This window comes from Teleopsis dalmanni, chromosome 1 (assembly GCF_002237135.1).
Source record: "Teleopsis dalmanni isolate 2A chromosome 1, ASM223713v2, whole genome shotgun sequence".
NCBI lineage: Eukaryota > Metazoa > Arthropoda > Insecta > Diptera > Diopsidae > Teleopsis > Teleopsis dalmanni.
In genome coordinates this window covers 68,465,471-68,476,564 of record NC_051846.1, presented here as the reverse complement: position 1 = coordinate 68,476,564, position 11,094 = coordinate 68,465,471, and the positions used below count along the sequence as shown (strand labels likewise).

The 11,094-nt window shown below is 29.6% G+C and overlaps 3 protein-coding genes across 3 annotated transcripts; 1 reads left to right on the top strand and 2 right to left on the bottom strand.

Annotated features, from left to right (window-relative positions):
* Positions 1-292: 292 nt before the first annotated feature.
* On the bottom strand, positions 293-1,777 carry LOC119672879. The gene is made up of 3 exons (XM_038084040.1): positions 1,773-1,777; positions 766-895; positions 293-707 (listed from the first exon to the last, which is right to left on the bottom strand). Exons 2-3 carry the CDS (start codon positions 881-883, stop codon positions 349-351), a joined length of 477 nt encoding a protein of 158 aa, XP_037939968.1. The 5' UTR covers positions 884-895; positions 1,773-1,777; the 3' UTR covers positions 293-348.
* On the top strand, positions 1,223-7,419 carry LOC119683858. Its single transcript, XM_038097729.1, has 4 exons — positions 1,223-1,392; positions 6,401-6,545; positions 6,624-7,197; positions 7,403-7,419. The coding sequence occupies exons 1-4, from the start codon at positions 1,223-1,225 to the stop codon at positions 7,417-7,419; spliced, it is 906 nt and encodes a 301-aa protein (XP_037953657.1).
* Positions 7,420-7,674: 255 nt separating this feature from the next.
* On the bottom strand, positions 7,675-8,898 carry LOC119683849 (protein ALP1-like; the record flags this gene model as incomplete). The annotated part of the gene is made up of 2 exons (XM_038097719.1): positions 8,610-8,898; positions 7,675-8,555 (listed from the first exon to the last, which is right to left on the bottom strand). Coding segments are annotated over exons 1-2 (1,107 nt in total), but the record flags the coding sequence as incomplete, so codon positions are not given.
* Between the last annotated feature and the right edge of the window lie 2,196 nt (positions 8,899-11,094).

Here is an 11,094-nt window from a genome sequence, read left to right as displayed (position 1 = left end):
ATCCAAATATTGAAAGATCGTTGAACTCGGTCGAGCTGAAATGAAACTATATTGTAGCATGAAATATAATTTTTCCAAAAAAATTGATATGTATTACTTATGCCAGGAATTTATCAATTCGCCTAGTTTAAAGTAGTATAAAGATAGATAGTGTAAATTAATACTAAAGAAACGCTATTTATCCCAGCAGTGCTCATGAAATAACCACCTAACAAACGAAATCCTTAACTCTATTATAGAATTATATATTATAGAAAAAATTGCAAATAGATACAAAATATTTTCTCATTGATAAATGTTTTTTATTTTTATTTAAAAAATCAGTAAAACCGATTAGTAAAAAAATGATTATTCAAGATACCATGGTTGATTTTCAATATCATCAACCATTTGTTGTGTGATATTTTGGAACATTGGCCAGTCCTGTACACTAACTGTACCATTTATTGTTTGACTACTTCTAGAATAACCTGTGCTCGCTACCGTATAACATCCCAAGTACGAATATATATTTATCGAAACAGTTTCATTTCCATCGGTTGGCGTTAATCTTGATGCGGATGCATAAATATTGAAATTACTATCGTAGCAAGTTGTGATATGTTGGATATATTTCGAGGAATTACTGTAGGTGTTATGAAGTTGAATATTGCAGCCAAACATACCCTTAGAGCATGTCATTAAGTCACATTGCCATATTTGTGTATCTGAAAATGGAATAAAACACTGTAGTACATCAATAATAATGTTATGAGTTCCTCATACCGTTGTCATAAGACAGGACCATATTTTCGATATAATTGAATCCTACCGTTGGAACAGTGTAGATGCAGCAAATTAAAGCTACAATAGCAAAAGCATCGATTTTGTAGATTTGACCCATATTGAAAGGAAACTAAAAAATATTTAGAAATTTTAGATTAACATAATAGGGGTAGATGTAGACACGCTCGATAGCTCGGTAAAGTGATAGTCTTTTGTGTAGTTTTTTTTCTGACATTATACCTATGTTAATTTTATTAAGTTAACGAGCTTTCGAGGGATTAGGTGTGATACTTTTCTAAGTATTTGCTTTTAGTTTTATAGTTCAAAACAAAAAAAAATTGAATATGATAATTTATATACATAATAAATAGATGGTCTTTGATGTTTTAAAAAAACAAGCGAGGCAACTGGGTATGAGTGTTTGGTTTCCATATCGCTGTTAAAATTACTCTTCCCAATGAATACTATATCAGCCGAATCAGGCAACAAAAAAGAAAGTCTTTCATCGACAAATGAAACCCATGGTGCACAAGTCACTTATCATGCCTATCCTACTGTTTTAGAAGCCTTTGAGAAGAAAATCTATGGTCTAGGGTCAAAATTAAGCGGCTTGGCTTTACTGATCAAGTAGTGAGAATTAGTGAAATTGCTTTATTTTGAAGGATTTTTGATTCGGTAAATGCTGGTGTTAAACGCAGTTTAGGACTTTCGTATCTTAATTTAGATTTAACGGTCACATAATAAACTGTTCGATGGCAGTCAGGACTACCAACTAGTGACATCAAAACGTTGATCGGGTTGGCTGTTGGAAGACATTTAACGTGACCATAGAAGATACACGTCTGTAAAGACTACCTAAGTAAGTTAGTAAGTAAGTAACCCAAAATTATTATAAAATCAAATCATATATAATTAAATGACTAAATCAGCAATCCAATCAGTCTAAATGCTGATCGAAATGTATAAAACAAAAGTAAAACTAAAAGTAATAAATTATTTAAACTTACATGTAATTGACTTCTGTAAATGTGAATAATACCGGAATTTCTCGCTTTATATACTTTCTCCAGAGTTTCCATATCTATGTAGCTTATATTATCTTATGGCGGGGGATAATGTCAGTTTGTCAAGTTGGCATGTTGTTTGATAATATATCACAAAAAAGATTAGTAACATTAGTAATAATAAAAAAGTAATTATAAGTTGTTTAAGAAATTAATGCATTAAATGTGATTTAATTGAAATTGATAAAGAATAACAAATAATTTTAATAAAATTTCCATGGAGACCAAAAACGAAAGTGTAGCTGATATCGATCACAAATCCATTTTGATTAATCTTGAAATTTGAATGAATCAAGTTTTGGTTTCAAGTTCGCTGATAACAATTACCGGTAATTAAAACAATTTAATTAAACTCAGTTGATAATTCTCAATACCTACATTATCTTCAAAGTAAAAAAAAAAATTTATTTTATACACTATTTTTCCCCATAGGAGTTTCTGATATTGAAACTAAAGTTCAGTTGGTATTACTCATTCAAGAATTATTAATGAATGATTTGTCATAGTACTGGATCTTGCTTATTGTGGACGTGAACGAGTACCGGAAAAGTTTATAACTGATAAAATAAGAAAAAACTAATAACTTGAAATGAATTATTATCAGATAAACTTAAGAATCATATTTTGGTCAGCGTTGAAAAAAATTACAAGAACGGATAGCTAGCCAAAAAAAACCCATTAGAAATAAGTAGAAGTGAGTCTATAAGTAGTCTATGGTCCGCAATAAATGCGGTAACTGTTTAAAAAATAAAATTTAATACAACGAGGTGCACATTATTCGGTAACAAACGTTTGTGGACTTGCAGGAGATGATTGCAGTTAATTCCTATTTGAAGAAAAACATAGGAAAGAATGAATAAATTGGAAGAAATAAAGACCAGAATTTAACCAATAACACTATTCTGCCAATAATATAATTCAAATATAATGGACTATCCATTTCGTGGTCCATATTTGGTATTAATGTTTGTCTGACATATATTAAAGGGAACTCCACATTCAAGGCATCAAATATATGATATATTTACTTTAAAATTTGGGTATGATTTTATATGTGGATTGTTTAATAATCGCGTAACGTGTTAAAATTGTGAAAAATTACTATAAAAATGCTACTCATCGTTCACATCGAATTTTCTCAAGTGATGAAGTTCATTCTGCGATTGATAGATATGTCAGCAAACAAAATTGTCGCAACAAGAGAACTGTTAATCCGTAAATAACTATCGATAGACCATTGTAGCTTCAAAAAGTATGGTATGTTTACGCCCATACTATATGACGAAAAAGTAAGTTACCTAAATCGTCTATGATGGTCGCTTTACATGATTATCAGTTTTTTTTTTGGATTAAAGGTGAAAATGTGAATATGGAATATATGTAGTTTTAGTATGACAGTATTACAAACCTATTAAGACGTCTTATAGTGGCTTTGTGGTTGCTCGGACTTGTAGTTTCACGTTTTGGTTTTATGAATTTTCCATTCATATAAAGCGATTTGTTATTATTGGATTTTATTTGTAGGATTATGATAAGAAATGTGTTAAGAATTGTCTTTAAATCTCCTATTTCCTAATGATTTAAAATATCTCGACGAATATTCGTCAAGTTATTGTTTAACTATTGCAAGCTATATGATAACAAGACATCTAAAATTATCTCAAAACTATCCAGTACTATAAAATATTTTGTGTGGAACATTTGAATGATATATTCTACACTTTATGACATGGATCAAACATCGATAAGTTCAAATAAAAACTTGTTCGTATTAATAAGCATAGGTACTAGTGAATAATTAACATTAATTTTTGGAACTATAAAATATTGTGGTTCCAAAAACAAAATATTGATGGATAAATCATCACATTTTAAAATTTGGAACGTATTATAACGAAAGTTGTAGGTTTTGTAGGTAAGAGAATGACACATTAAAATATAAACTAAGAGTTTTTCTTACAGTGATGCATAAACGAAAGAAGTATTTAGGTGTGCATCTCATATCGGATGAAAAAAAAACTCTGTAATGTAGATTCAATACTACAATTTATAGAAAAAATTGGACTTGGAAGAATGCTCTAAGTTTATGAAGTTAGCATAATAAATGTCTAGGCATGTCTATGCCAAGGATGTAAGATTTAAAAAAAGTTGAAATTAAGCCTTGCCGCATCACAAATTCCTTCAATATAATATAATATCAGATTCAGATATGTTACTGGAAGTAAAAGCAGAATAAGTCAAAAAAAAAAAGAAACGGTATAGTTATATATAGTTTGTTAATTTACCTTAAAATTATGTATTATAGTATTTAGTGACACTGTTCCTCGTAGGCTCTATGGGAACTAATATGTATGCATTATTTACATTCACGATTACTAGGGTAACCAAAATTCTTTTTACTGATTAGATTGGTACCGCCCGTGAAAGTAAGATCAGAATTTTATTCTGCTTAGATTGATACCGCCTGTGAAAGTTTAATCAATTTTTTTAATATTAGATTCGTTGTATTATTTTCTAATATCTTTGTGGAAAGGAAAAACTTTTGAAAAAAAGTTGATGCCGCACCGCCCATGAATATCAGAAATTTGGGTGCAGATTAAACTTTAAACAACAGTAAACACCGTAAATATTTAATTATTTCTTATTACAAAAATAGACATTGATTATATATAGCTTTGAAACGAAAAACTTGCATTTCTTGAAAGTTTTGAAAGTTTTCAGAGATATAGGCTGTTAAAAATAAACATTTTTAATTGATTTTGGACGTTTCTTGAAATAATTCTATAAAACTTTCTTTCTCATTCTAAAATTATATATTATATATATAAATATTATTAAATAGTTAGATGTAATTAAAAAATTGCTGGCTTTGCTACTGTAATGTAGCAACTATACCTAAATTTTTTACTTTCAATGGCGTAGCGGAACGGCAATTGGTTTTTGAAATTTTTTCCATATTTATTTCTTAACACTGAGGTACTAGAAAATGATATAACAAATCTGTAAACAAATAATTTTTCCACATACAACTCAGGGCCACCCTAGGTTAGTTTAGGTTATACCGGCGATCCCTGGAGGATCCACTTAGGCCTATTTCCCCATTGTGTTATCGTACATAGGATTAACTCAGGGTTTAAAACCATTTAAAACCTTTGGCAAAACTTAAAATGCTACATAGGTCGTGTGCGAGTTAGGCTAAGTTGCGTTCTAAATGAGGGAAATTTTAAGTTGTGCCGATAATGTAGTGATGTGTCGATACGTGTTGATAAATGGCTAAATGTGTGCAGTGCAAAAAATCCCAAAAAATCTCCCATTTGGTTTAGCATCAACATAGCCTAACTCGCACACGACCATAGTATCAGATTTTGTAGTTGGTTAAAATTCTCAAGAAAAAGGGCTCCTAATGTGTTAAATCACCGCAGTACGTGAGCTGGACAGAAGCATAATAGCAGCAGTGACAGGTTTGATTAAAAGAGAGATTCAATCTTCGAGCATGGTTCCGTAACAGGAGGGCCATCCGACGTGAGTATTTTATGGTACAGCCATAGAAAGAAAATTTTGCAGAAGGGGTGGGGTTTTAAATTATACCAAATTACAGTTATGTGCTCATTACGCCCTTCTCGCTGTGCGAAAATAACCTTACTAATATGATATTAGTAATAGAATTAGTGGAATATTATGCTGTATGGTTATATGAATAAATTATTAAATTATCAATATGCTGAATTTGTTAGACTTGTCAGAATTCGGTGGTGCCTAAAAAAATGAATTATAAGTAAATTTTTGATTAAGAAATAAATTATTTATATTGCGTACTAATTAGGACGTGTGCGAGTTAGGCTAAGTTGCGTTCTAAATGAGGGAAATTCTAAGTTGTGCCGATAATGTAGTGATATGTCGATACGTGTTGATAAATGGCTAAATGTGTGCAGTGCAAAAAATCCCAAAAAATCTCCCATTTGGTTTAGCATCAACTTAGCCTAACTCGCACACGACTTTAATAGTTGTTTTCAATAATAATTTAATTCCAAATTGCATAAATAAAAATCTTAGAGTCAAGAAAACATAGCAATGTTCAAAGCAATGTTATAATTGCCAATAAAAACAAAACATAAAAATTATAATTATTATATTAATTATAATAGGTGTATTCGGTGGCTCGCAAGCACGGCAAGTACGCAATGTACGCAATACAACAACACTATTTTCTCTGCATCGGCCAGCATAGTTATGCTGGCCAACCACATCGGCCAGTAAAAAAAAAAATGTTACCAACGCAATAAGCGAACTATTGTGAACATTCATTGAAAATTCCAACGAATAGTGCAATCAAATGTCAAAAATTGAGGAAATAAAAATTCAAACAGAATTCAAAAATTTGAAAAATATTGAAAAGTAAATAAGAAATAATAAGAATGGAGAAATCGTAAGTATTAAGCACATTGAATTTTTTATTATGTTAGTTATTACCAAGTAACATTTATTTTATTTCATTTAATTTGTAGTTTACATACATAAAATTAATAAAGCAAACATAATTTTTAAAGTTTTTCTAAAAATTTTTTTTATAGAAATACACGTAAACTGTGGACCACAAAGGAAATGAAGTGTTTTCTAGAGTGCTACTTGGCACGAAAGGAAGAGTTTATGGAAACCAGAAAAAAAAGACTTGGATATCAACATGTACTTGAGGACATGATAGCACATGGAATTGCAGTAAGTATCGCATAACTTCTGCAATCATTTGAATAAAAAAATAAATTAAATTATATTAAAAAAAAATATTTATTTTAGGATGACTTTACTCCAGTCTGCTTAGAAAGAAAAATGCGCACACTTCTAAGTGCATTTAAAGCAGCCAAAGATAACAACAGACGGACTGGTGCATCGCCATGCTTACCACCCTACATGGAGTTGATGAACGAAATATTTGGTGATAAACCAATTATTTCAATTAATCACACTGCGACGTTAGGGTTTGACAGCTATGTTGAAGACATAGAGGTGCTGGAAGAGTTGGAAATAAACATTGTGCAAACGAACGCTGAGCTATCGCCAACGCAAGAATCACTAACGGAAGAATCGCCGACGCAAGAATCATCAACGCAGGAATTGCAAATGCAGGAATTGCCACAACCTTCAAAATTTAACCGCAAAAGAAAATCTGTGCGTCAGGAATATTATGATAACAAATTATTTGTTAAGAAAAGAATAGAGGAAGAGAAATTAAAATTTTTTAAAGAAACTATGAATGAACTGAAGCAAAAAATAATTAAGAAATGGGATAATGAATTGATATTAGAGGAAAGAAAATTGAAATTGGAGGAAAATAAATTCAAGTTACTTGAAAAACTTACGCAAAATATGTGTAAAATAAAAAATATATTTATATTAATTTTATAAAAAAATATGTGTAAGTTAAAATACTTTATCAATGATGTGAAATAATTTGATATAATATTTTTATTTTAATTAAAAATATGTTATATTCATTTTATGTAATATATATTTTTAAGTTAAGAATTTCTTTAAATTTGTACTATTTATTTTACTTTTATGTAAAATATTTTAAGTTCAAATAAGTTTCTAGTTGTAATAGTATAGTATTTTTATTTTCGTTCAAAAACATTATAATATTTTAATCTTAAAACTAATCTTACACATTAATTTATGTTATTAATAAATAAATTACAAACTATTTACACATTAAAATATTATTACTTATTGAACTAAGTTAAGTTAGTTTCTATAAATGTAACAAAATTTTCTATTTAAAAAATTACAATAAATATATTAATTAATAAACTTATATAACACCTTTTCTTAACAAATAATTAAAAAGCCTTTCCCTTCTATTATTACCATGATCTAATTCATGCTCTTCATCAGCTTGCTGTTCGTCATTGTTTTGAATATTTGATTCAGCATTCTCAAACAAATCATCCTTTATAATACAAATATTATGTAAAATACAAACGCTTACAACTATATTTGTTATTGCAGCCAAATTTGTCTGCTCCGTAAATTTTAATAATCTTCGGAAACGAGTTTTTAGTAAACCAAAAGCGTTCTCAACTACAATACGAGCAGATGAGTGTTTTTCATTAAATTTTTTTTGACTATCGGTTAAATTCCCATAATTTTTGTAAGGTGACACAATCCAGTTTGTAGAAGGATAAGCAGAATCTCCAATAATAAATGTCGAGTTTGGAAATATTTCTTCGTATCTTGATTGTGCCATTCTATATAGCTTTGACCTTCTCAAAACTCTGTAATCATGCAAAGATCCAGGTTCTCCGCAAGTAACTTCAATAAATTTTTTATTGGCATCCACAACAGCTTGGAGAACGATACTATAACGTTGCTTGCGATTAAAGTAATCTTCTCCATGGTTTTGTGGTTTTTTAATGGGAATGTGTGTACAATCGATTGCTCCGATAATGCCTGATATTTTGTGTTTACGTTCAAATGTATTTATTATATCTAATGCAGCGACTCCTCGTGGCCATGATACATAATCTCGGCCTATGGAAATCAAAAACGTAGCAACAGTTTTTACTGTTGACCATGCTGTAGAAACTGACACTCCAAAGAGATTTCCTAACTGTCTATAAGTTACTGTATTACCAACGTACCAAAGATATATATAGACAGACTTTCTGCAGCTTACATGTTTAATACCACCACAATCTGTATCCGACAAATTCTCCGATTCTGAGAAGCGCACTAGAAATAAATTAAATTTGTAATTTAATCACAAACAACTCAATGTATATTTACAGATAAGGTCTTCCGCTGTACTTCGTCGTAATCTGAAGTGATTTTTAAAATCCATTGGGTTCATTGATTCTATACTTTCTTCAAAATTTTTACACTTTTCCTGCTCTTCTTCACTCTGGCTTGAATCTTCAGAGGAGGCTGTTGCGGCATTCATAACATTTAAAAAATCCTTCAAGCAACTTGCATCCCTCGGCCGCTGCAAAACGGTGCTTTCTTCTCCCAACATCGACAGTACCTACAAAAATTTACTTATCTTAGTGTTTTATTTTTAAATTTCCAATATTCTTACCATTCCTTTTAATTCCGTGTTCATTTTAATTTTATATTATTTTAAAAATATAACTGATTTATATGCACATATACAAAACATCAAAACGTCAAAACAAAACATTTGACAGATTGCAACAGTGATGCCAATGACTCGCGTGGCCAACATAGGCCAACATGCATTTTTTGCCGTACTTGCGAGCCACCGAAAACGCCTAATATTGTTTTTGATAGAGCACAATATGTTATTTTTTTAAACTAAATATTTTTATTGCAAAAAATGCAACACTGCAATAAAAACAGCACTGCTGTGACGCATGTGCAAGACAAGCTTTGCTGCAGTGTTTCGTTATCGGTTGAAGCCGTTAGAGTTGTTTTGATTTCGATAAGTTGCGCCGAAATTTTTGTAAATTTTAATATTTGATCGAATGTGTCGCAATAATATTATTCGCGAATTAATATGTTTTTATGTGTATTTAATTTAATATTTAAATAAATAAATGAAACTTAATTATTGTTTAAAAAAAATTATAAAGAATTCGGTCTTAAGTGTAACAATACATTTCCCTCTGAATTTAAAGTTTTCCGTTAGCTCATTGGTGATGTTTTCTTTACGCAACGTATATGTGTTTCACTTGTTATGTATATGTGTGTGTACATAGCTATGTACATAGTGAAAAATTTTATAACAAAATATAATAGTAATCTTTAAACTGTCAACACACGTACGATGTATTACATACATATGTATATTGTGAATGCTGGCTAAGTAAACAAAAAAATGTTTTCAATTTTCAACTTATCGGTAAGTTTATGTATATTTTTTATTATATATTAAATTATATATAAAATGTAAATAATGTACTATAAATAATTTTATAATAATTCGTATAATTGTATAATATTATATAAATATTGCAAAATAATATAATATTTGTAATATACATTATAAATATCTTTTTTGAATTTTTATTTAAAAATTAAATACGGTTAAAACAGCTGAGCATAACAGAAATAATAGAATAATAATAATGTAATACATTTTATTTATTGATATTATAATATCTAAATTAAATATAAAAATTCGTAAATTTTTTTTTTATAATTTTTGCATACAAGTTTTTTTTTGCTCACTGAATGATGAAAAATGAGTCTATGGCTTACAATATTTGTTTTTGTTATTATTGAGGCTTATAGGGAATACGAAAACACAGTTGTAAAATAATTAAAGTGAGCTTAAGAATTTTATGGAAGTGTGTGTGAGTGTAATGAAAGGCTGAAGCATATGGAATCATTATGACACCCACTTCCCGCCCCTAAAAATATATCCGAAGAAATATTTCATAATAAAGAGACGCTACATGGGATACACATTATCGTAAATGTCGTAAAGATCGACAGTAAACATATAGGCGTATATATGTTTTGTGTTCTAAATAGAAGCAACTTTGCTTACAAAATGATTCCACTTTATAAGCTTTTACAAAAAAATACTAAATTTGTATGGTCTGAACAATGTCAAGATGCATACGAATGCATAAAAAAAGATATCACATCAGACCAAGTACTTACTCATTTCAACCCAGAATTACCAATTATACTAACAACAGATGCTTCGAATAGTGCAGTTGTAGGAGTTCTTTCTCATGAATTTTCAAAGAATGATTGCAAACCAATTGCCTTTGTTTCAAGAGCTTTATCTAAATGTGAACAAAATTACAGCACTCTTGAAAAGGAAGCGTTAGCTATAATTTTTTGTGTTTCAAAGTTAAAACAGTATTTGCTTGGCAATAATTTTATATTGCGAACTGACCATAAACCACTTATTTCAATTTTCAATGAAAATAAAGGTTTACCTATCATGGCAGCAGCAAGAATGCAAAGATGGGCTTTTATTATGACTGGTTTTAACTATAAAATAGAGTATGTTAAAGGACATTTAAATCATGCTGATAATCTTTCACGTATTCCGCAGACTCATTATGATGAAACTATGAATGACAACCATGACGACGATAAAAGCTATATATATAGTATTCAAGAGCAATCTCATTTAAATCTAAATTTTAAAAATATAGCACAACAAACTAGACGCGATCCAATTCTTTCAAAAGTATCTGATGCTGTTTTAAATGGAACAATTAACAATTTAAAAGGAAATCAGTTTACGTCATTTACTACCAAGAGTATAGAATTAACAGTTGATCGTGGATGTCTA